Genomic DNA, 26,662 nt, shown 5'->3' on the forward strand with positions numbered 1-26,662 from the left:
CTTGGGAAGCTGGGCTGGAGAATCACTTGAACCCGGGAGGTGGAGGTTATAGTGAGCTGAGATTGCACCACTGCATTCCAGCCTGGGCAACAGAGCAAGACTCTTTCTCAAAAAAAAGAAAGAAAGAAAAAAAACCTGACAAACTGTGAGAAAAGATTTGCAATATATATTATATAAGAAGGACTATTATCGCTAGTATATAAACATTTAAAAATTGAGGGGAGGAGCAGACCGAAAATTCAATAGAAAAAGGGACAAAATGCATGAACAGACAATTTACATAAAATATATAACTGTTAAGAAAACAATTCCAGGCTGAGCATGGTGGCTCACACCTGTAATTCAGGTGGGAGGATTACTTAAGTCTGGGAGTTTGAGACCAGCCTGGGCAAAATGGTGAGATCTTGTCTCTACATAAAAATAAATTAGCTATGCATGGTGGCATGCACTTGTAGTCCCAGCTCCTTGGGAGGCCGAGGCAAGAGACTCCCTTGAGCCCAGGAGGTTGCGGCTGCAGTGAGCCATGATCATGCCGCTGCATTCCAGCATGAGTGACAGAGTGAGACCCTCTCTCAGAAAAACACAAACAAAAAGATAGAAAACAATCCCATTTAAAAGAACAAAATACATTTAACAAAAGCAATGCAAAATGTATTTTCTGAAAGCTACAAAACACTGTTGAAAGAAATTGAAAAGATCTAAACAAATGGAAGGATATCCCATGTTCATGGATCAGAAGACTTAATATTGTTAAGAGGCCAATACTCTCCAAATTGCTCTACAGATTCAATACAATCTGTTTCAGAATCCCAGCTGATTTGTTTATAAAAACTGACAAGCTGATTCTGAATTTTATTTGGAAACTCAAGAGACCCTAAATGACTAAATACTCTTGAAAATTAACAAAGGTGGGGTGCTCACATGTCTTGCTTTCAAAACTTACTACAAAACTACAGTAATTGAGACAATATGATATTGGCATAAGGATAGATATACAGATAAACAGAATAGAATTGAGAGTCTAGAAATGCATCTATGACCAAGTGATTTTTCAATCAGGGTGTCAAGAACATTCAATGGGAAAAGAATAGTCTCTTCAACAAATAGTGCTAGGAAAAACTGGATATCTACATACAGAAAAATGAAGTTGGACCCTGACCTCATACTATATACAAATATTAACTATAAATGGAATAAAGACCTAAATTTAAGAGACAAAGCTATTTAACATAAAACTCTTAGAAGAAAACATAGTGGTAAATCATTGTTACCTTGGATTTGGCAGTGGATTCTTAGATGTGACACCAAAAGCACAAACAACCAAAGGAAAAATAGACAAATACTTTCTTGCTTCAAAGAACACTATTAAGAAAGTAAAAAGACCACACTAGGCCGGGGCCAGTGGCTCATGTCTGTAATCTCAGCACTTTTGGAAGCCAAGGTGAGAGGATCACTTGAGACCAGAAGTTTGAGACCAGCCTGGGCACATAATGAAACCCTGTCTCTACAAAAAATACAAAAATTAGCCAGGTGTAGTGATACATGCCTGTAGTCCTAGCTCCTTGGGAGGCTGAGGTGGGAGGATTCCTTGAGGCCAGGAAATCTAGACTGCAGTGAGCTGTGATCACACCATTGCACTCCAGCCTGGGCAACAGAATGAGACCCAGTCTCAAAAAAAATAACAATAATATACATTGTAACATTATTTATAATTGCAAATATTGAAAACAATTAAATGTCTGTATGAAAAGAGTCGTTATCCACACAATAGAGTGCTACTCTGCAGATGTCAATAAAAAACAATCCAAGCACTTTGGGAGGCCAAGGCAGGTGGATCACCTGAGGTCAGGAGATGGAGACCATCCTGGCTAACACCATGAAACCCCATCTCTACTAAAAAAATACCAAAAAAATGAGTCGGGTATGGTTGCAGGTAGTTCCAGCTACTCGGGAGGCTGAGGCAAGAGAATCACTTGAACCTGGGAGGCAGAGGTTGTAGTGAGCCAAGATCACATGCCACCACACTCCAGCCTGGGCAACAGAGTGAGACTCTGTCTCAAAAAAAAAACGGTGCAGAAGATCTCTATAAACCGATCACTTCAGATTAGGAGGAATTTGAAGGATATATTGTTAAGTGCAAGTGCAACAAGGAAAATGCAGGAGTATCTACAAGCTACTATCCTTAGTATAAGAAAAAAGGAGAAATAAAAAATTATTCACTTGTGCAAAAGACACAGGAAGTATAAACTAAAAATGAATGAGATTCTTCAGGAGGAAGGTAGGAATGGGGTGGAAAGAATGAGATGTGGTTGAAATGGAATGGAAAGAATGGTGGGGGAGGGGTGATACTTCTCTGAGTGTAACTTTTTATATAGTTCTGGTAAGTATGTTAGTATTTCACATACTCCAAAAAAAATGCAATAACAGTAGGGGCAAAAACTCTAAAAATGGAATATAAACAAGATAAAGTGACAAAAGAGCAGACCATTATGTCCCACAAATTGCAAGGAACACGCACCAAGCTTGAAGGGAAAGCAGTCACCTCTGGTATGTTCCCCCTGTACACCTTTCTCCTGCGGTGTACAGAGGGAAAACGCCAACATTCCAACAACTTTCCCCAAGAAAACCCACTGCCTCTTTACTCTCAACTCTTTTTAGACCCTCAAGGTGAATACTGAACTAAATATTTCAAAACTTGTCTAGCTACTTGCTCTGCAATGCCTGGTTATCACACCCCTCTTTGGAACTAGGGTTCCTGCTATGCATTGCTTTATTTTGGCCTTTGTGCCACAGCTGTCACTGAAACAGAGAGAGTCTCCTTTTAATAACCTATTTAATAATCTATTCTATCAATCCATATGTTTTGTTTTGAAAATCTGATCATTCTATCACAATAACGTATTTTATTAAAAATCACCCTTTATGAGGAACTGGCAACATCTGCTCATTTTTTTTTTTTTTTTCTTTGACCTGAAGTCTGGCTCTGACATGCAGTGGTGTGATCAAGCTCACTGCAGCCTCCCGGGCTCAGGTGATCCTCCCATCTCTGCCTCCCAAGTAGCTGGGACTAAAGGTGCATGCCATCACATCCAGCTAATTTTTGTATTTTCTGTAGAGAGGGAGGTTTGCCATATTGCCCAGGCTGGTCTTGAACTCCAGAGCTAAAGTGATCCTCCACCCATCTCAGCTGCCCAAAGTGCTGGGATTACACGCATGAGCCACCATACCTTGCCAGTAACTCTAAGGTTTAATAATTTAAGGAACTTCCAGACTGTTTTCCAAAGTAACTTTGTCACTTTACATTTCCACCAACAGTCAGTTACTTTACGCTCTTGCCAACATTTAATCTGACTTGATTCCAGCCATCCTAGTGGATGTGAAGTGGTATCTCAAAGTTTTGATTTCCATTTCCCTGATGACTAATTATGTTGACCATTTAAAAAATGTGTTTGTTGGCCATTTGCATATCTTCCTTATGAAGAAGAAGTAATTTCTATTCAGATCCTTGGCCTAATTTTTAATTGAGTTGTTTGTCTTTTCCTTGTTTCATTGTAACTTTAATTGACCAGGTCTCCCTCTGTCACACAGGCTGGAGTACAGTGGTACAATCATAGCTCACTATAACCTTGAACTCTTGGGCCGAAAGGATCCTTCTGCATCAGCCTACACACCTGTAGCTAGGACTACATGCACATGCCACACATCTGGCTAACAAAAAATTAAGAAACAAAGTCTCTCCATGCTGCCCAGACTGGTCTCAAACTCCTGACCTCAAGTGATCCTCCCACCTCATCCTCCCAAACTGCTGGGAGGAGTAAGCCACTGCACCCAGCCCATTTTCTATGTAATAATCTCTTTTCTATTTTTTGATTTTTTTTTTTTTTTTTTTTAGACAGAGGCTCACTCTGTCACCAGGCGCCAGGCTGGAGTGCAGTGGTGAAATCTTGGCTCACCGCAACCTCCGCCTCCTGGGTTCAAGCAATTCTCCTGCCTCAGCCTCCCGAGTAGCTGAGACTACAGACACGCGCCACCACGCCCAGCTAATTTTTGTATTTTTTGGTAGAGACAGGGTTTAACCATGTTGGCCAGGATTTCACCATGTTGGCCAGGATGGTCTCTATCTCTTGACCTCGTGATCCACCCACCTCGGCCTCCCAAAGTGCTGGGATTACAGGCGTGAGCCACAGCGCCTGGTCTCTTCTTTTTTTTTTTTTTTTTGAGTGGTGGTGCACCACCACGTTCAGCTAATTTTTTTTTTGGTATTTTTGTATTTTTAGTAGAGAGGGGTTTCACCATGTTGGCCAGGGTGGTCTTGACCTCATGATCTCGTGATCCGCCTACCTTGGCCTCCCAAAATGCTAGGATTACAAGCATGAGCCACCGCGTCCAGCCTCCATAATAATCTTTTTTTTTTTTTTTTTTTTGAGACAGAGTTTCACTCTTGTTACCCAGGCTGGAGAGCAATGGCGCAATCTTGGCTCACCGCAACCTCCGCCTCCTGGGTTCAGGCAATTCTCCTGCCTCAGCCTCCTGAGTAGCTGGGATTACAGGCACGTGCCACCATGCCCAGCTAATTTTTTGTATTTTTAGTAGAGACGGGGTTTCACCATGTTGACCAGGATGGTCTCAATCTCTTGACTTCGTGATCCACCCGCCTCGGCCTCCCAAAGTGCTGGGATCACAGGCTTGAGCCACCGTGCCCGGCCATAATAATCTTTTTAAAGCACAAAAGTTGGCCAGGCGCAGTGGCTCATGCCTGTAATTCCAGCACTTTGGGAGGCTGAGGTGGGTGGATTACCTGAGGTCAAGAGATTGAGACCATATTGGCCAGCATGGTAAGACCCCCTCTCTACTAAATAATACAAAAATTAGCTGGGTGTGGTGGCACATGCCTGTATTCCTAGCTACTCAGGAGGCTGAGGTAGGAGAATCATTTGAATCTTGGAGTCGAAGTTTGCAGTGAGCCAAGATGGCACCACTGCACTCCAGCCTGGCAACAGAGTGAGACTCCATCTCAAAAAAAAAAAATTATTTGGTCATAGATATATGGGTTTATTTCTGGACTCTTAATTATTCTTGTGAGATAGAGTCTCACTCTGTCGCCCAGGTTGGAGTACAGTGGCACACTTTCGGCTCACGGCAACCTCCACCTCCCAGTTTCAAGCGATTCTCCTGCCTCAGTCTCCTGGGTAGCTGGGGCTACAGGCGTGCACCACCACATCTGGCTAATTTTTGTTTTTTTTTTTTTAGTAGAGACAGGATTTCATTATGTTGGCCAGGCTGGTCTCGAACTCCTAACCTCAAGTGATCCACCTGCCTCAGCCTCCCAAAGTTCTGCGATTATAAGCATTAGCCACTGCACCCAGCCCTGGACTCTCAATTCTATTCCATTGATTTGTATGTCTATCTTTGTACCAGTATCACAGTTTTGATTACTGTAGCTTTGTAGTGAGTTTTTTAAATTAGGAAGTATGAGTTCTCTTACTTTGTTTTTCTTTTTCAGAATTTTCTTGGTGGAGTAAGTTTTTTTGTTTTGTTTTATTTTTGAGACAGAGTCTTGCTTTGTCACCCAGGCTGGAGTACAATGGCATGGTCTCGGGTCACTACAACCTCTGCCTCCCAGGTTCAAGCAATTCTCCTGCCTCAGCCTCTTGAGAAGCTGGAGTTACAGGTGCCCGCCACCACGTCCGGCTAATTTTTGTACTTTTAATAGAAACAGTGTTTCACCATGTTGGCCAGGCTGGTCTCAAACTCCTGACCTTGTGATCTGCCTGCCTCACCCTCCCAAAGTACTGGGATTACAGGCGTGAGCCACCCCACCCGGCCTATAAATTTTAATAATTGAAATTGATCACTTCTGGGATATACCTAATTTTTCATGAAGATATGAGAATGACAGCACAATTACATGTAATGATCAGAAAAAATAAAACAATTTCATGTGCAGTGAGTTAAGACTATATAACAAATAGATACAATAAGTACTCTTGGAATTTGAAGTAATCTTAGAGGAGGATTTTTACCTAACACAGAATTCAGATGTTTAGGACAGTTTTACCTGGATCTTAGGGGACAAGGAAGGTCCACCTGAATTCTAGGTTGTATAAATTTGCTCACGTTTTGCCTTGGAATAATTCTCCATATATTTTATGCTTGTGTATATATGTATATCTTGTCAGTCATCTATATGAACTTTACCAGTTTTGTAACTGCTTCTTTTTTTTTTTTTTTTTGAGACGGAGTCTTACTCTGTCGCCAGGTTGGAGTGCAATGGAGCAATCACGGCTCACTGCAACCTCCGCCTGGGTTCAAGCAATTCTTCCGCCTCAGCCTCCCGAGTAGCTGGGACCACAGGCACATACCACCACGCCCAGCTAATTTTTGTATTTTTAGTAGAGACGGGGTTTCACCATGGCCAGGATGGTCTCGATTTCTTGACCTCGTGATCCGCCCACCTCGGCCTCCCAAAGTGCTGGGATTACAGGCGTGAGCCACCGTGCCCGACCCCGTAACTGCTTCTTAAGTAACTCTTGCTGATCTTTTTTCAACCATTGGTCCCTTTTTGGTTTTTTACAATGTTATTAAGAAAACACACATATATATATATGCACAAATCAATAAGCCCGTTTTATCCTCCTTTGTCTAGGAATATGACAAATCTGAAGCTGTACCTGAGGAAGTAGCCGGAGCTGGACAACAGTAACGAGGTGCAAGTCCCCATGGAAGATTCAAGCTTGTCACGTAGTGTTGATGTGGACAAAGGCTTTGCCATTGCCTTTGTTGTTCTTCTGTTTCTGTTCCTAATAGTGATGATTGTTCGGTGTGCCAAGCTGGTGAAGAATCCCTACAAGGCCAGCTCCACAACCACAGAACCATCTCTGAGCTGAATGTAATAAACCTGGTAGACTCCCCCTCGCAAGAGATCTGAAATATGTTATACACACTTTATATTATTTCACTCCCCTGTTTCTCAGCCTTCTCACTCTTGCATTCCGCAATGAGATGAAACACAAGCCAGTCTGTACTATTCCTGTTCAGGGGAATGGCTAGTAAAGTGGGACAGAGGTTGAATTCACTGGCTAGAATAAGGCCATGGGTTTTCATTCTTCAGTATCTAAGGTCCTGAGAATAGGATAGTGGGCCATAATTTTATGATGTAATGTAACATGATGTCATCATACTTGGTAAGATACACCTGAAACTAGAAGCTGATCTAGAGGTGGCACACTTGAACACTTGAATGATTCCTTCAGTTATACAAATGTAGGATCAGCAGGAACCAAATGTCCCATAAGAAGAGTGTAACAACATTGTTTTAGTGTGTGAAGTTTTACAAAATCTGCTGTTCTTAAGTGGAACTCTGTGGCAGAAGGGGACTAATTTGCTGTGGGTGAATTCCTTAATCTCTCTCATTCCAAATTTCCTCATCTATAAAATAATATGTAGGGGTTTGAATGAGGGCCCCAGAAAAGATATGTCTGTGTCCTACCTCCTGGAATGTGACCTTATTCAGAAAAATAGTCTTTACAAATATAATTAAGAATCTCAAGATAAATTCATCCTGAATTATCTAGATGAGTCTTAAATCCAATGACAATTGTTCTTATTAAAAATAAATAGAAGAGGAGAAGACACAAGGAGACAGAAAAAAAGGCCACGTTGAACATGCAGAGAGAGATTGGAATCACACAGCCACAAGCCAAGGAACCCTTGCCTGAAGCCATCAGAAACTAGAAGAGGGAAGAAAGGATTCTCCCCTAGAGATTCTGTTACCAATGTGGTCTTACTAACACCTTGATTTTTGACTTCCGGCCTTCAGAACTGTGGGAAAATAAATTTTTGTTGTTCTAAGGCACGCGGGGTGGTAAGTTGTTATGGCAGTAATAGGAAATTAATATATAATATATGATAATGCAGGTGATGGTCACGATTCTGATTTTTTTTTTTTTTTTTTTTTTTTGAGACGGAGTTTCACTCTGTTGCCCAGGCTGGAGTGCAGTGGCATACTCCCAGCTTACTGCAACCTCTGCCTCCCAGGTTCAAGCAATTCTCCCGCCTCAGCCTCCCAAGTAGCTGGAATTACAGGCACCTGCCACCATGCACAGCTAATTTTTGTATTTTTAGTAGAGACGAGATTTTACCATGTTGGCCAGGCTGGTCTCAAACACCTGACCTCAAGTGATCCACCCGCCTTGGCCTCCTAAAGTGCTAGGATTATAGGCATGAACCACTGTGCCCAGCCTCCAGGGATCTTTTAAGAGCAAAGGGAAGAAAATCATAGCCCCTACTCTCCAAAGTCTGAAGTTATGGAACTCTGATAGAGTGGTCTATGAGCCAGCTTACAAGAGAATTCACTAGAAAGAAAGGGAGCACCTAAATTCCTGAACAAGACTCAACATGGGTTTGGCTGAAAAGGATTGGTTTTAGTACAGCAAGTGATGGAGAGTCAAAGCCCTAACATCCAGCCACAATGGCCTAATATTATAGTCAAGAGTCACCTAGCATATAAGTATGAATTGAGAGCCATAACCTTGGAATCAAACTGGGAGGGCATCACTTGGGCCTATGGAGGGACTTGGACCAGCAAGCAGCCACTTCAGTGGAGACATGTATGCATGGGACCATGCTGGACTGGGTTTTAACAGCAACACCACATGGTACAGAGTGGTACAGAGACACAAGAGACACAACTCTAGCCATGCACTGTTAGCAGAGACCTGGTAATTGGTCTGTTTCTGACTCCTGGATGTGGGACTGCCCCCTTCTTTAGCTTGAGTAAGCCTCCAGGATTCTTTGAAAATGGAGACAGGAGAATCAAAACCTTCACCAGAAGATACTAGACTTTGTCTGCACCACAACAAGGTACTGTATTGTATTGGTTAAGCTGGCAGGGAGGTAAAGATAGGATGTGGGGAGGAGGACAAAAGAGATACATGATTTGATTTGATGAAAAGAAACTCGGGGCAAGGTGCAGATCAGGTGAAAACCAGATTAGGATTGATGTCAGCTATGTTGGTTTAGTGTGGAAAAGTAAAAATAAAAATAAAGGCCGGGCACAGTGGCTCACGCCTGTAATCCCCGCACTGTGGGAGGCCAAGGTGGGTGGATCGCCTGAGGTCAGAAGTTTGAGACTAGCCTGGCTAACATGGTGAAACCCCAACTCTACAAAAAATACAAAAATTAGCCAGGCATGGTGGCAGGCACCCATAATCCCAGCTACTTGGGAGGCTGAAGCAGGAGAATTGCTTGAACCCAGGGGGCAGAGGTTGCAGTGAGCTGAGATCATGCCACTGGACTCCAGCCTGGGCCACAAAGTGAGACTCCATCTCAAAAAATAATAATAATAATAATAATATTGTAGACTTGGCATGCTGGCTCACGGCTGTAATCCCAGCACTTCATGAGGCTTAGGAGGGAAAATCACTTGAGGCCAAGAGTTCGAGAGCACCCTGGGCAATATAAGACCCCATCTCTAGCGGCATGTGCCTTGCAGGAGGCTTAGGCAGGAGGATCCCTTGAGCCCAGGAATTCTTTTTCTTTTTTTTTTTTTTAAGTTGAGGTTTCACCATGTTGGCCAGGATGGTCTCGATCTCCTGACCTCGTGATCCACCCACCTCTGCCTCCCAAAGTGCTGTGATTACAGGCGTGAGCCACCATGCTGGCCTGAACCCAAGAATTCAAGGTTATAATGAGCTAGAATTACGTCACTACACTATAGCCTGGGAGCCTGGGTGACAGAACAAAACTCTATCTCTAAAAAAACAGAAAGAGTATTACTGAATTTACAAAATTTTTGAATGAGTTGCCAAGATTTAAAACACACTTTCATACAAAATATAGATTCTTAAGTTCACTTGAAAAAAGGGCATATCTAGTAATACTGTATTGCACGGGACAAAAATTAGCTGAAGCTAAGTAGCAACTGCTCCCTGTAGGTGAGATATGGACTACCTAGGTGGTCACGGTCCTCACCTGCCCCGCCTGGCTCCTTTACATGACTTTCCTGGTATCTGCAACCTTTGAGTTTTCAATCCCTAAAAAGTTCTTTAGTCTTAATTCTGAGGTCACTCAACAACCTTTAGATTATGATCTAATTTCCTTTGAGTCTGTGTGCAAAGAAAGGATCATTTGGCATTCCAGGATATTGACCCCTGTTCTGATTTCTCAGTCAAGTATTAAGAAGGGTGTGGTTGTGAGCTGGGCACAGTGCCTCATCATGCCCTGCAATCCCAGCACTTTGGGAGGGTGAGGCAGGCAGATCACTTGAGATCAGGAGTTCAAGACCAGCCTGGCCAACATAGTAAAACCCCTATCTCTACTAAAAATACAAAAAATTAGTCAGGTGTGGTGATGCATGCCTGTAATCCCAGCTACGAGAGAGGATGAGGCAGGAGCAGAACTGCTTGAACCTGGGAGGCAAAGGTTACAGTGAGCTGAGATCATGCCACTGCACATCAGCCAGGGCAACAGAACAAGACTCTGTCTCAAAATAAAAAAAGAAGTGTGTGGTTGTGGTTTTCCAACATATATAATGAATTATAGGAGTGAATATGCTGAGCACACCAACATCCAGTTGGTGTACCAGTTATTTATTCCTTTATAGTAATAATAGCAATGAATTGTGTATTATAATAATTTGTAAATTTTAATAATGTGAGTCACTTATTCAGGGTCTGATCACTTCTGACTACAGTTAGTCTTTAGAGCTGGGTGTGGTGGAATGCACGTGTAGTCCTAGCTATTTGGTAGGCTGAGGCAGGAGGATCTCTTGAGCCCAGGAGTTTGAGACCAGCCTGGCCAACATAGCGAGATCTTGTCTCAAAAAAGAAAAAAAAATTCTGATTCGGTATATCTTGAGTGAGACCAGAAATTAAAAATTTCTAACAAGCTCCCTGACTGCACATTAAATACCAAGGCCTTAGAAGACACCTCCTGAGTCCCCTCTGCTGATATCTACAGGACTGACCACTTCAGCTTTCTCAGGGCAATGAAGAAATCAGACTAGAATGGAAATCAGACTAGAATATGATGAGCCAAAATAGCACTATTTCTCTTAAACATTTCCCATTCCTCATTCTCCACCCCACTTGCTCCTAATAATGGAATGCTGAAAGGATGTAACTAGTAGAAATATAATTCAATCAGAGCAAAGATAAAGGGAAATATTTTATTCATCCTATATCAAGGAGCACCAGATGTGCAGGGGCAATATATCAGGCGCTAGGGAAAACAAGGATGATTAGGACAGGATCTTAGCTTTGAGCTGTTCAGAAACTAGCAGAAGAGACAGGCGTATGGTGATAACTCACAAGCGGCATGCACTAAAATAATGGAAGCACAGAGGCAGAAGTTAGGTCTTTAGAGGATGAGTGATGGTCTAGGACAGTGATTCTTAAATTCTGGGCTCAGGACCAGTAGCATGGGCATCAATCGCCTGGGAAAATGTTAGACATGAGGATTCTCAGAGTGCATCCAGACCCACTCCAGCAGTGGGTGTGGGGCAGCAAGCTGGTTTAACAAGCCCTCCTTGGCTGGGCACAGTGGCTCATGACTGTAATCCCAGCACTCTGGAAGGCTGAGTTGGGCGAATCACGAGGTCAGGAGTTCGAGGCCAGCCTGGCCAACATGGTGAAACCACATCTCTACTAAAAATACGAAAATTAGCCAGGCGTGGTGGCACACACCTATAGTACCAGCTACTCGGGAGGCTGAGGCAGAAGAATTGCTTGAACCCAGAAGGCAGAGGTTGCAGTGAGCTGAGATCATAGCAATGCACTCAATCCTGTGTAACAGAGCAAGATTTCATCTCAAAAAAAAAAATTATCAGAGAAGACATTATTTGAATTTTAGAAAATTAATATTTAATTAGACAGGGAAAGGGAGGGGAAATTCTAGGAGGTAGACCATGATGAATAAAGATGTGGAGATATAAAAGTGAAACATTTAAACTTGTTGGGGAAACAGCATATAATCAGAAGTGTGAAGAGAGGGACAGGAAATGTGGCCAAAGAGGTAAATTGGGGCCAAATTATGAAGAGCCTCAAATTTTATACTGTGATCATATACACTTGTAACGCTCACTTGAGGTCAGGAGTTTGAGACCAGCCTGGCCAACATGGTGAAATCCCATCTCTACTAAAAAATACAAAAATTAGCCAGGCATGGTGGTGAGCACCTATAGTCCCAGCTACTTGGGAGGCTGCGGCAAGAGAATCACTTGAACCTGGAAGGCTGAGGTTGCAGTGAGCTGAGATCGCACCACTGCACTCTAGTCTGGGGCAACAGAGTGAGACTCTGTCTCAAAAAAAGAAAAAGAAAGAAGATGAAACAAGCTACACCGAGTAATGGTTCAAGACCACCAAATGTATGGCCAAACTGCCTAGCTCTGTCACTTTTTAGCTGTGTGGCTTTGGAAAATTTATGTGCCTCTGTTTTCTCATCCATAAAAAGGGGACTATTTAATATTAGTTCTTACCTCATAGGAGAATTGTGAAGTTTAAATGAGTTAATAACTGTCAAGTGCTTGGAACAGTTCCTGGTATATAGCAAATATTCAATGAATATTGTGTGTGTGTGTGTGTGTGTGTGTGTGTGTGTGTGTATGTGTGTGTGTGTGTGTTTAGGGAGTAGTATGTCTAAAATTTCTAGCTCAGGTTAGAAGGTGATACCATGGCTGGGAGTGGTGGCTCACGCCTATAATCCCAGCACTTTGGGAGGCCGAGGCAGGCAGATCATGAGGTAAGGAGTTCGAGACCAGCCTGACCAATATGGTGAAACCCCATCTCCACTAAAAACACAAAAATCAGCCAGGCATGGTGGTGTACGCCTTATAATCCCAGCTACTCAGGAGGCTGAGGCAGGAAAATCGCTTGAACCCAGGAGGCGGAGGTTGCGGTGAGCCAAGATTGTGCCATTACACTCCAGCCTGGGCAACAAGAGCAAAACTCCGTCTCTAAATAAATAAATAAATAAATAAAGGAAACATAGATTCAATAACTAGTAAAGTTAATGTAAAGACAGCTGAATAAATTAAAGCAATGATAAGACACTATGGTAATCAGAAATGGTGGTTCATCAGATACACCAGGTTCTCCCTCCTTCCAGAGGTAAGATAACTGCTCTTCCTGGCCCCCTTGTGGTTGTGTAGGATTTTGTGATTCATTCAGGCCAATGAGTTGTAAACATCAGTGTCTTGGGTCTTTTTGCTGGTGTGAGTCCCTCTAGCATTCTTTCCCTCTGGCATGACTACTCATCAGTGTGGGTTCCCCAGTAGCTCTCATAAGCAGAGCCCCACCATGCCTGCCAGAGATGATTATGTAGTGTGAGCAAGAAATACACCTTTTGTTTTGTTTTAAGCTACTCAGATTTTGGAGTTGTTTCCACAACATAACCTAGTCTATCCCTATACCGATACTATTTTAACACATATCAAGTTCTTTAAAATTAAGTAATTACGCCAGGCTCGGTGACTCACGCCTATAATCCCAGCACTTTGGGAGGCCGAGGCGGGTGAATCACAAGGTCAAGAGATCAAGACCATCCTGGTCAACATGGTGAAACCCGTCTCTACTAAAAATACAAAAATTAGCTGGGCATGGTGGTGCGCGCCTGTAGTCCCAGCTACTCAGGAGGCTGAGGCAGGAGAATTTCCTAAACCCAGGAGGCGGAGGTTGTGGTGAGCCAAGATTGCGCCATTGCACTCCAGTCTGGGTAACAAGAGCGAAACTCCGTCTCAAAAAAAAAAAAATTAAGTAATTAATACTTAGTACTAATGGCGATGTGGGGAAACACTTTTAGATTTGCTAGTAGGAGTAATGATTCTTACAACCTTTTGGAAAGATAATTTGACAGCAGAGTCTATTAAAATGGAAAGGGGCCAGGCATGGTGGCTCACATCAGTAATCTTAGCACTTTGGGTGGCCAAGGGGGGCAGGGATCACCTAAGTTTGGGAGTTTGAGACCAGCCTGACCAACATGGAGAAAACCTACTCCATTAAAAATACAAAATTAGCCAGGCGTGGTGGCGCATGCCTGTAATCCCTGGGGCTACCGGGGAGGCTGAGGCAGAAGAATCGCTTGAACAGGGAGGTGGAGGTTGTGGTGAGCCCAGCTCTCACCATTGCACTCTAGCCTGGGCAACAAGAGTGAAACTCCGTCTCAAAAAAAAAAAGCTGGTAGTGGGGAAGGGCCAGGTACAGTTGTTCACGCCTGTAATCCCAGTACTTTGGGAGGCCAAGGGGAGAGGGAGTGAGTCACTTCAGATCTTGGAGTTCCAGACCAACCTGGCCAACATGGTGTAAACCCCGTCCCTACTAAAAATACAAAAAACTAGCCAGACGTGGTGGCGGGCGCCTGTAATCTCAGCTACTGCGGAGGCTGAAGCAGAATTGCTTGAACCCAGAAGGCGGAGGATGCAGTGAGCTGAGTTTGTGCCATTGCACTCCAGATTAGGTGACAAGAGTGAAACTCCATCTCAAAAAAAAAAAAAGAAAAGAAAAGAAAAAAGTGATACTATTTTACTTAAATTCCATTTTGGAAAATCCTTCCTTTTTGTTTTGTTTTTGAGACGGAGTCTCGCTCGATCACCCAGGCTGGAGTGAAGTGGCAGGTTCTCCTCTTACTGCAGCCTCTGCTCCCGAGGCTCAGGCGATCCTTCCACCTCAGCTTTGGAATTGCTGGGAAGACAGGTGCGAACTACCACACCTGGCTGTTTTTTTCCCTTGTATTTTGAGTGGAGATGGGGTTTCACCGTGTTGCCCAGCCTGGTCTAGAACTCCTGAGCTCAAGCGATCCTCCCGCCTCAGCCTCCCAAAGTGCTGGGATTACAGGCATAAGCCACGGCGCCCGGCCTGGGGAATCTTTTCTCCAGAAATAAAAGTCCTACCTCAAAAGGATTTTTATTTTTATTGTTGCGCTATTTGTAGGGGCTGAGAACGGAAAACAATCTAAACGAATATGGTTAACCATACTATTGAAATGTTAAAAGTACAAGTTTTACCTTTTTTATTGGCGTCAGGTAATGTCTACATACTAAACGAAGACAAACAAACAAAAAAATCTACACACAGAAACTAGAAAATTAAGCTGTGTTACCTGAAAGGAGTGGAGTGGTAAGTGATGGGGCCAGAGAGAACATTATCACGTTTTTCTTACTACATCTTGATAGCTTTTACAATTTGTATCACTTACATAACAAAATAAACTCAAGGAAAACTGAGAGAAAAAAGCTCTAAACCAATGAGTGTTACCCCAAGTCTTTACGCAATGAACGCAGTAATGTGGCCACCAGTCAAGGGTGGTAGGAGAGGCGGAGCCTCGGCAACATACTTTTGGCCACGCCCACTTTGCTCTGCCAGTAGCTTCTCACGTGTGTTTAACGCATGCGTAGTTACCTTAGTGTGCATTGCCTCAGAGGGGCGCCCCGCGGTTTTGGGTTTGGCCCCGTCAGGCTACCGTCGCGGTGACCGGAACGGCATTAGAGGTTTGCTTCCGGGCGTCTCTTTTGCTTCCCCTTCCCTCCATCACGCTTTCTCCCCTCCCCCTCCTCTCGTATCCCTTCGCTTTCGCTCTTTTCCGTCGAGGCAGACCCCCGAGTCGTGAGTCTGGGGTCTGGTTGGTGAAAAAGAGCCCTTACAACTGGAAGCAGGGAGGTGTGGGGAATACTGTTAATTGATTTATTTGGTGACCAAAGGCTTATCTGGGATGTTTTGTCTGTGGGAGGAGGTCGGGCGAGGGTGGGAAGGAAGTCGTCTCTTGAGGCGAGCGGGGGCGGGGCTGAACTGGGTTTGCGGATGGATGAGGCGCACCCCTAGCATTCTAGGGGTAGCACTGGGGTGGGCCGGTGTGTGGGCAAAGGAAAATGGAGGCGCTGAAAATCAGATTTGCCTTAACAGTTTGATTAAACAAGCATTTCACACAAATGTGTGAAGCATTTGGATTGTGGATATTAGGTAGCCACATTTTATTCCCAGGTTGCTTTACTTCTCTGGAGAAACCTTTTTGCTGCAAGCTTTTGTGTGCTTGAATACCATAGACTTTTTAAAAAGTTAATTTCCACATGAAAGCAAAGTAATGTAAGGGGAACAACTAATGAAAGAGAAAATAGGCCAGGCGTGGTGGCTCACGCCCGTAATTCCAGCACTTTGGGAGGCCAAAGTGGGCGGATGACCTAGATTGGGAGTTCGAGACCAGCCTGACCAAATTGGAGAAACCCCGTCTCTACTAAAAATACAAAAAATTAGCTGGGCGTAGTGGCACATGCCTGTAATTCCAGCTACTCGGGAGGCAGAGGCAGGAGAATAGCTTGAATTCGGGAAGTGGAGGTTGCGATGAGCCAACATTGCCCCATCGCACTCCAGCCTGGGTAACAAGAGCAAAACTCCGTCTCAAAAAAAGAAAATATTGAATTAGTGAGTTACAGATCAACTCCGTCCCCAGATGGGGGGTTTTGTTCAAATTAGGCATAACATGGCAAAGATTTATCACATTAGTTAAGGAACACATATAGACCACAAAAATACCACCTTCTATATTGGTTCTCTTCAGTTTTCTAAAAAATTATTTTTGAAGTTTTGTTTTGAGACAGGGTCACCCAGGCTGGAATGCATGGCACAAACAGCTCACTATAGCAGCCTCTCCTGGGCTCACGTGGTCCTCCCACCTCAGTAGCTGGGCCTAATGGCATATGCCACCACACCTGGCTAATTTTTGTATTTTTTTTGTAAAGATGGGTCTCGCCATGTTGCCCAGGCAGGTCTTGAATTCCTGCCCTCAGGTGACCCTCTGCTGAGATTACAGGCACAAGTCACTGTGCTGGCCCAAAACATTATTTTCAGTAGCTCCCTACTGCATAATGAATGTTTTCCATGCCCTCTCAAACTTTAAATGTTATTCAGGCCTGCTACTGTATAGCAGAAGAAATCTCAGCATCAGATTCTGGGGAATGAAGAGGGAGAACATGGACCATTTGAATAAATAACAGGCAGCAGGGTAGAAATGCTTTATTAGGGAATCAGTTCTCTATTGATTGTGGTTATAAGGACTCCAGTTTAATTTGTTTTCTGTTCCATGCAGAGGACAAAAGCATGTCTTCCCTTCCTGGGCGCATTGGTTTGGATGCAGCAACAGCTACAGTGGAGTCTGAAGAGATCAAAGAGCTGCAACAGGCAGTGGTTGAGGAACTGGGTATCTCTATGGAAGAACTTCGGCATTTCATCGATGAGGAACTGGAGAAGATGGATTGTGTACAGCAGCGCAAGAAACAGCTAGCAGAGTTAGAGACATGGGTGATACAGAAAGAATCTGAGGTGGCTCATGTTGACCAGCTCTTTGATGATGCATCTAGGTGAGAACTACATAGACAACAGAGGGAAATCTCTCCATTGGGAGATATCTTTAGGGCATAATTGTTCATGACATTATACTAAGCATTTATTTTAATTTTTTAATTTAATTTTTTTTTTTTTTGAGACAGAGTCTCACTCTGTCACCCAGGCTAGAGTGCAGTGGAGTGATCCCAGCTCACTGCAACCTCCATCTTTCAGGTTCAAATGATTCTCCTGCCTCAGCCTCCAGGCACCTACCACAATGCCTGGCTAATTTTTTGTATTTTTAGTAAAGACAGGATTTTACCATGTTGACCAGGCTGTGTACCAAGAATTTTATACTTTATGAAGTACAGATGTTTAGAACTTTACTCTTCCTCAAAGTTTATGGTCAAAAATCTGACCTCACAATCAGCCATTTATAGAACTTTTATCTGTCAGCAGCTGATACATGATCAGCAGTAAGGGAGTCCAAGTCTTAAGTCCCTTCCCCTTCTTCCTCCTGTGTTCTATCTTAGAAACAATTGCTTGTTCAGGGAGTGAGGTTTATAAAGAATTTCTGTCTTATGTAACTTTGAAGCATTATTAAGTTCCTATACTCCTAAAAGTTATTTTTGGTGATCTAGTTGTCATTTAGAATACCTTTTTTGTTTTTGAGACGGAATCTCGCTCTGTCTCGCCCAGGCTGGAGTGCAGTGGCATGTTCTTGGCTCACTGCAGCCTCTGCCTCCCAGTTTCAAGCAGTTCTCCTGTCTCAGCCTACTGAGTAGCTGGGACTACACGTGTGTCCCACCACACCCAGCTAATTTTTGTATTTTTTGTAGAGATAGGGTTTCACCATGTTGGCCAGACTGGTCTTGAACTCCTGACCTCAGGTGATCCGCCCACCTCGGCCTCCCAAAGTCCTGGGCTTACAGGCTCGAGCCACTGCACTTGACCTATATTTTTTATTTTATTTGTTTTTTTGAGTTGGAGTCTCACTCTGTCACCAGGCTGGAGTGTGGTGGTGCAGTCTCCTCTGCCTTCCAGGTTCAAGCGATTCCCCTGCCTCAGCCTCCCAAAGAGCTGGGACTGCAGGTATACACCACCTGGCTAATTTTTTTTTTTTTGTATTTTAGTAGACACTGTTTCACTGAGTTGGCCAGGATGGTCTCAATCTCCTGACCTCATGATCCGCCCCCCTCAGCCTCCCAAAGTACTGGGATTACAGGCATGAGCCACTGCACCTGCCCCATTTTCTTTTTTCTTTTCTTTTTTTTTTTTTTAAAGACAGAGTCTTGCTCTGTTGCCCAGGCTGGAGTGCAGTAGTGCCATCTTGGCTCACTGGAATCTCCGCCACCTGGGTTCAAGCAAGCACATCCATCTTATTTTTGTATTTTTAGTAGAGATGGGATTTCACCATGTTGGCCAGGCTAGTCTCAAATTCCTGACATCAAGTGATTGACCTGCCTCTGCCTCCCAAATTGCTGGGATTACAGGTGTGAGCCACCACTCCCAGCCAGGATACATTTTCAGGTAACAAGATAAATAATGAGGTAAGGTGGAAAGTACTGTACTTTGAGCTTATTTTGGGTTTTTGAGGAACTAGTCTGGAAACGAAACCACTATTTAAAACATTTTTCAGCCAGGTGCGGTGACTTATACCTGTAATTCCAGCACTTTGGGAGGCCGAGGTGAGTGGCTCACCTGAGGTCAGGAGTTTGAGACCAGCCTGGCCAACATGGTGAAACCTGCCTCTACTAAAAATATGAAAATCAGCTGGGTGTGGTGGCAGGCACCTGTAATCCCAGCTACTCACGAGGCTGAGGCAGGAGAATCACTTGAACACAAGAGGTGCAGGTTGCCGTGAGCCAGGATCTCACCATTGCACTCCAGTCTGAGCGATAAGAGTGAAACTCCATCTCAAAAAAGAAAACATTTTTCTATAGGAAAAGCATTCTAAATTCTAAACAGAGACACTTTGGAATGTGGCCATTTAAATTGAGGACAGTCTGTACTTAAAGATATTTGAATTATGGTGGATTCTATACCTGTACTCCCTCTACTGGCTTTGACCTTTTCTACATGTGTTCCAATATTAGGGCAGTGACTAATTGTGAGTCTTTGGTGAAGGACTTCTACTCCAAGCTGGGACTACAATACCGGGACAGTAGCTCTGAGGATGAATCTTCCCGGCCTACAGAAATAATTGAGATTCCTGATGAAGACGATGATGTCCTCAGTATTGATTCAGGTAAGGGATGAACTTTTGATAGGAAAGTCTCAGAATTGAAGTTAAAACACTGGAATATGAGCAAATAGAAGATAGTAGAAGAGAGGAGAAACCTCATATTTCAAATTGCCCAAGTTGGCTATTAGAGGAAAAAAATGCAACATTGTTAGTATCATAGATGTTCCCTATGTGCTACACCCTGATTGCATTACTTTGCTTTCCTCATTCTGTGTAACCCCTGGAGTATTCCATCAAAGAGCGGAATTGCCAGGTAAGTGTATGTTTTATTGCTAGGATATAAAAAAACACAGTTGGTTTTTGTGTGTTGATCTTGCAGCCTGCAACCTCATTAAACTCACATAGCTCTAGAAGCTTTGTGTCGATTGCGTGAGCCGCACTGCACCTGGCCGATTCCTTAGGATTTTCTGAAACTAATTCATGCAAATAAAGTCTATTTTACTTCTTCCTCTCTACTCTGGATATCTTTTATTTTTCTTTTCTTACTGTACTCACTAAAACCTTCAGTATAATGTTGAATAAGAGTTATAAGAGCAGGCCAGGCACAGTGGTTCATACGTGTAATCCTAGCACTTTTGGAGGTTGAAGAGAGAGGAGCCCCTGAGCCCAGAAATTTGAGACCAGCCTGGCCAACATAGCAAGACTTCATCTCTAATAAAAATAAAAAAATTAGCCAGGCATGGTAGTACACTCCAGTAACCCCAGCTGCTTGGGAGGCTGAGGTGGAAGGATCTCTCTTTTTTTTTTTTGAGACAGAATCTTGCTCCAACACCAGGCTGGAGTGCGGTGGCATTATCTCACTCACTGCAACCTCTGCTTCCTAGGTTCAAGCAATTCTCCTGCCTCAGCCTCCCAAGTAGCTGAGACTACAGGCTCAAGCCACCATACCCAACTAATTTTTGTATATTTAGTACAGATAGGTTTTTACCATGTTGGCCAGGATGGTCTCAATCTCTTGATCTCGTGATCTGCTTGCCTCAGCCTCCCAAATTGCTGGGATTACAGGGGTGAGTCACTGCACCTGGCCTGGAAGGATCTCTTAAGCACAGAAGGTTAGGCTGCAGTGACCTGTGATCGTGCCACTGCACTCCATCCTGGGTGACAAAGCAAGACTCTTCCAAAAACAAAAAAAGTTTTAAGTACAGACATCCTTTTCTTTTTTCTGACGTTAATACAAAAGCATTTGGTTTTTAACCATTAATTATGTTAGCAGTAGGTTTTCTATAGATGCCCCTTATCAAGTTAAGGGAAGCAGTTTCTAATCTTGAGAGTTTTAGATTGGATTGGATTGGATACAAAACAGCTGAATTGGATTTTGTATTTTGTCAAGCTTTTTCTGTATCTTTTTTCTATGTTCCTTTGGTCCTTTATCATATTAACAATGCATTACAGGCCGGGCATGGTGGCTCACGCCTGTAATCCCAGCACTTTGGGAGGCCAAGGCAGGGGAGGCGGATGGCAGGGTTGAGAGATTGAGACCATCCTGGCCAACATGGTGGAACCCTGTCTCTATTAAAAAAAAAAAAAATGCATTACAGTGATAGGTTTTTTTTGGATGTTAAACCAACCTGGCATTCCTGGAGTAAACTAGCCCTAGTCTTGATGTGTAATTCTTTCTATATATTGCTGGGTTGGATTTGTTGATTTAAAAAAAAATCAATCTTGGCTGGATGCGGTGGCTCATGCCTGAAATCCCAGCATTTTGGGAGGCCGAGGTAGGCTGATTGCTTGAGCCCAAGAGTTCAAGACCAGCCTGGGCAACATGGTGAAACCCCTTCTGTAATTTTTAAGAAAAAAAAATTTCTTTTGCATCTGTTTCATGAGGGCTGTTGGTTTGTAGTTCTGTTGTGGTGTCCCTGTTTGGCTTTGGTAGTAGAGAAATGTAGGCCTTATAAATTAGTTGAGAAATGTTTTCTCCTCTGAGTTTGTATGGAATGATACTTCTTCCTAAAAAGTTTGATAAATCCAATTCAGTGGTGAGGCCATCTTGGCCTGGACTTTTCTTTGTGGATTTTTAAAATCTTTTATTTTGGAATAATTTTAGATTTACAGAAAAATTGAAAAAGTAATAGAGTTCCTTTACATCCTTCATCTAGTTTGTCATAGTGTTAATATGTTACTGCAGTACATATGTTAAAACTAAGAAGCAAGCATTGGTATATTACTTGTATGTAAACTCCAGGTGTTATTCAGCTTCTGGGCTCTTTCTGTTCTATGATCTAATCTGGATACCACATTAAATGTATTGTGGGAAGGTTTTTAATTGCTAATTCATTTTTTTTACCTGATAAATGTCTATTAGATTTTGTTTTCCTTCTCAGACTGGTTTTGATAAGTTGTGTCTTTCTAGGACTTAGTTCATTTCTTCCAAGTTGTCTAATGTATTAGCATAAAGTTTGCAGTATTCCCTTCAATCACCTTTCATATCTATAGGTTCTGTAGTGATGCCTTATCTTCATTTTCATAATATTGATTATTCTGATCTATTTTTCTTCTCTTTGGCTAGTCTATCTAACATTTATGAATTCTTTTCTCTTTTTCAAATAATTATCTTTTGGTTTTGTTGGTTTATTTTCTTTACTGCTTTCTGTTTTCTGTTTCATTGATTTCCAGTGTGATCTTTATTACTTTTCTTTTCTTTCTTTCTTTCTTTTTTTTTTAAAAAAGATGGGGTTTCACCATATTGGTCAGGCTGGTCTTGAACTCCTGACCTTAGGCCCGCCTTGGCCTCCAAAGTGCTTGGATTACAGGCGTGAGCCACCACGCCCGGCCTACTTTCCTTCCTTTTACTAACTGGGTTTGATTTTATAGCCTCTCAAAGTGGAAGATGACAGTATTGATTTTAGACCTTTCTTCTTTTCTAATAAAAGCTATAAAACTGTTTTCCCTTAAGCATTGCTTTGCTGCATCTCATAAATTTCTTTTCCATACAAAGTCACTCTTAGCATATCATACTCTCTTTAATATTGTGTTTTCAGCTTCATTCAACTTGGCATCATTTTTAATTTTCCTTGTGGTTGTTTGATTTCTGGATATTTGGGGATTTTTTTAGATTTCTTTCTGTTGTTAATTTTTTATTGTATTGTGGTCAGAGAATATTCTTTGTATAATTTTAGTCTTTTTGAATGAACAAATTGATTGACTGACAAGGTCTCACTGTGTTGCCCAGGTGGAGTGTGATGGCGTGATCATACTCTGCAGCCTCAGCCTCCTGGGCTCAAGTGATCGTACCACATCAGCCTTCTGAGTAGCTGGAACTATAAGTGCATGCCACCACACCCAACTGTTTTTTTCTTTTTTAGTAGAAGAGATGAGGTCTCATTATGTTGCTCAGACGGGTGTCAAACTCCTGAGCTTAGGCAATCCTCCTGCCTTGGCCTCCTAAGGTGCTGGGATTATAAGTGTGAGCCACTGTGCCTGGCCTGTTTCGTCTTTTTTCTTTTTTTTGAAACAGTCGCATTCTGTTGCCCACGCTAGAGTGCAGTGGCATGATCTCACTGCAACTTATGCTCACTACAACCTTTGCCTCCTGAGTTCAAGCAATTCTGCCTCAGCTTCCTGAGTAGCTGGGACTACAGGTGTGTGGCACCGCACCCAGCTAATTTTTGTACTTTTAGTGGATATAGGGTTTCACCATGTTGGCCAATCTGGTCTCGAACTTCTGACCTCAGGTCATCTGTCCACCCTGCCTCCCAAAGTGATGGATTACAGGCATGGGTCACTGTGCCCAGTCCGGTCTCTTCTTTATTGCCTTCAAGTCAAACAAACATTTCAGAAAACCACTGTTGTTCTGATTTTTTTCTTTTTTTTGAGGTGGAGTCTCACTCTTGTTGCCCAGGCTGGAGTGCAGTGGTGTGACCTAGACTCACCCCAACCTCCACCTCCAGGATTCAAGTGATTCTCCTGCCTCAGCCTCCCAGGTAGCTGGGATGACAAGTATGTGCCACCGTGCCTGGCTAATTTTGTATTTTTAGAAGAGACAGAGTTTCTCCATGTTGGTCAGCTGGTTTCAAACGCTGAACTTCAGGTGATTTGCCTATCTCGGCCTCCCATTGTGCTGGGATTACAGGTGTGAGCCACCATGCCCAGCCTTTTTTAGCTTTCTCAAAAGGATGGCATCTTTACCTAATCATAATCTATTATAAATTAATACTTAATTCTGGTAAAAATACAGCAGCTTTGCACCAGTGTACTTCCACTTTCACTCTCTTCCTTTGTGATATTATTGTAAAATACATTATATCTACATGTTTAAAGCCAATAATTTAGTGTTATAATTACTGCTTTAAGCAGAGTCATGTTTAAAGAAGGTAAAGGAAGAAAAGAAAAAATATATATTTGCCCAGATGTTTATCATTTCTGTTGCTCTTCATTCCTTCCTGTGGATCTGAGTTATCATTCAGTCTCATGTTTTTCTACCCAAATGATTTCCTTTAATTTTTTTTGCATGAGTTATCATTCAGTCTCATGTTTTTCTACCCAAATGATTTCCTTTAATTTTTTTTGCAGAGTACAGTTCTGCTGACAGTGGATTCTCAATTTTGTTTACCTGGGATATAGAATTTTTTTTTTTTTTTTTTTTTTTTTTTTGAGTTGGAACTTCACTCTTGTTGCCCAGGCTGTAGTGCAGTGGTGAGATCTCAGCTCACTGCAACCTCTGTCTCCCAGGTTCAAGTGATTCTCCTGCCTCAGCCTCCTGAATAGCTGAGACTACAGGCATGTGCCACCACACCTAGCTTATTTTTGTATTTTTAGTAGAGACAGGGTTTCACCATGTTGGTCAGGCTGGTCTTGAACTCTTGACCTCAGGTGTGAGCCACTGTGTCTGACCCTACATGGGATATAGAATTCTTGATTCAGAGGGTTTTCTTTCAGCACTTCAAATATGCCATTCCTGTGCCCTCTGGCCTCTATTTGATGTAAATTCAGATTAAATTATTTTTGTGCCATGTATATGAGTCAATTTTGTCTTGCTGCTTCTAAGATTTTGTTTGTCTTCTGATGTTAGTTTGACTAGGATGCATTTAAGTTCTCTCTTAATTCTACTTAAGGCTCATTTAACTTCTTGGATGTGTAGATTCAAGTTTTTCATCAAATTTGGAAGTATTTCATCTCTTATGGGTTCATTTTTCTTTCTGTCCCCTTCTGTGTCTCCCTGCTCTCTGGGATTTCCATTACATACGTGGTAGAATAGTTTAGCTGGTGAGGTGAATGCATTTAGCTTTGACATCTCCCTTGGCTTTGACTTCAGCATTGTGTTGATGGGTAATGATTAGTCCATTTGCTTATTGCAGCATGGTATTCCATTGTATGAATATGCCACAATTTATCAATTTTCCTGATTGTGGACATTGATATACAGTTTTTGAGATTATAGATGATGCTACTGCAGGTAATTCTTGTACATGTCTCCTGATGCACATGTGCAGGAATCTTTTTAGTATATACTGTTAGAGAGTCACTAGTTCTTAGGATGTAGAAAGCTTAACCTGATTTGATTTTTTTTTTTTTTTTTTGACTGTCTTACTCTGTAACCCAGACTGGAGCACAGTCATAGCTCACTGCAGCTTCAGCCTCCCACGTAGCTGAGACTTCAGGAATGTGCCACCATACCTGCCTGATTTTTAAAAAAAAATTTCTGTAGATTGCTCACAGTGGCTCACACCTGTAATCGCGGAACTTTGGAAGGCCAAGGCGGGCAGATCATCTGAGGTCAGGAGTTTGAGACCAGCCTGGCAAATATGGTGAAATCCCATCTCTACTAAAAATACAAAAATTACCTGGATATGGTGGTGGGTGTCTGTAATTGCAGCTATTAAGGAGGCAGAGGCACGAGAATTGCTTGAAACCAGGAGACAGGTTGCTGTGAGCAGAGATCAGGCCACTGCACTCCAGCCTGGGTGACAGTGAGAATCTGTCTCAAAAAATATATATGTACATATACACATATGTGTGTGTATATATATATATATATATATATGTGTGTATATGTATATATATATACTGTTACACCCAATGAATTATGCAGCCACTTAAAAAAAAAAAAAAAAGACAGGTGAACTTTGAGGAGGACATTATGCTAAGTGAAATAAGCCAGTAACAAAACGGCAAATACTGCATGATTCCACTTACATGAGATATCTAGAATTCAATGGTGGCCGCCAGGGGCTGGAGGAAGGGGAGAATGGAGAGTGTTTAATAGGTACAGAGTTTCAGTTGCGCAAGATGAAAAGAGTTCTGGAAATGGATGGTGGCTATGATTGCACAACAATATAAATATACTTAATACCACTAAATCGTACACTTAAAAATGATTAGAGCCAGTTGTCAGCTTTTGCTTGTGGTCCCAGCTACTAAAGAGGTTGAGGCAGGTGGATCTTAAATAAACCCAGGAGTTCAAGCCAGCCTGGGTAACTTAGGGAGAACCTGTCTCTTAAAAAAGACAATCACAAATGTTAACAAGGATATGGAGCAATCGAAACCCTCATAAATTGCTTATAGAAATACAAAATGCTGTAGCCACTTTGGAAAACAGTCTTTTGGTTCCTCAAAAGGTTAAAAATAGAATTACCATATGACCCACCCATTCCTGGCCATATATGCCCAAGAGAAATGAGAACGTATGTTGATGTAAAAACTGATATACAAATGTTCATGTCAGCATTATTCATAATAGCCAAAAGTAGAAACAGCTAAAATGTTCATCAGCTGATGAATGGGTAAACCAAATGTGGTATACACATACACCCATATATTGACTAGCATGGGATATTATTCAGCCATAGAAAGGAATTAAGGGGATGGGTGCAGTGGCTGATACCTGTAATTTCAGCACATTGGGAGGCCAAGGCGGGTGGATCATGAGGTCAGGAGTTCAAGACCAGCCTGGCCAGTGAGGTGAAATCCCGTCTCTACTAAAAATGTAAAAATTAGCTGGGCGTGGTGGCATGCGCCTGTAGTCCCAGCTACTCAGGAGGCTGAGTCAGACGAATCGCTTGAACTCTAGAAGCAGAGATTGCAGTAAACGGAGATCACACCACTACACTCCAGTCTGCGCAACAGAGCAAGACTCCATCTCAAAAAAAAAAAAGGAATGAAGTAGTGATAC

At 42.6% G+C, this 26,662-nt stretch overlaps 2 protein-coding genes across 23 annotated transcripts in view; both read left to right on the top strand.

Moving 5' to 3' along the window:
• The window catches only part of CTXND2 (cortexin domain containing 2), a 38,359-nt gene extending 31,448 nt beyond the window's left edge, over positions 1-6,911 (top strand). For all 4 annotated transcript variants that reach the window (XR_013529356.1, XM_078355569.1, XM_078355570.1 and 1 more), the window contains one exon: positions 6,647-6,911. Coding sequence is in view for 3 of the 4 variants with exons in the window: in XM_078355569.1 (XP_078211695.1) it covers positions 6,720-6,887 (168 nt within the window). In the remaining variant the exon portion in view is untranslated. The remainder of the gene's footprint in view (positions 1-6,646) is intronic.
• An 8,473-nt stretch (positions 6,912-15,384) lies between these two features.
• SETDB1 (SET domain bifurcated histone lysine methyltransferase 1) overlaps positions 15,385-26,662 on the top strand; it is a 37,755-nt gene continuing 26,477 nt past the window's right edge. For 7 of the 19 annotated variants that reach the window (XR_013529351.1, XM_054247387.2, XM_054247388.2 and 4 more), the window contains exons 1-3: positions 15,692-15,950; positions 17,074-17,344; positions 19,406-19,557. Coding sequence is in view for 16 of the 19 variants with exons in the window: in XM_054247387.2 (XP_054103362.1) it covers positions 15,920-15,950; positions 17,074-17,344; positions 19,406-19,557 (454 nt within the window). In the remaining 3 variants the exon portion in view is untranslated. The other 12 variants (XR_013529352.1, XM_054247391.2, XM_008984307.3 and 9 more) reach the window with 3 other exon arrangements.

This window comes from Callithrix jacchus, chromosome 18 (assembly GCF_049354715.1).
Source record: "Callithrix jacchus isolate 240 chromosome 18, calJac240_pri, whole genome shotgun sequence".
Taxonomy (NCBI): Eukaryota; Metazoa; Chordata; class Mammalia; order Primates; family Cebidae; genus Callithrix; species Callithrix jacchus.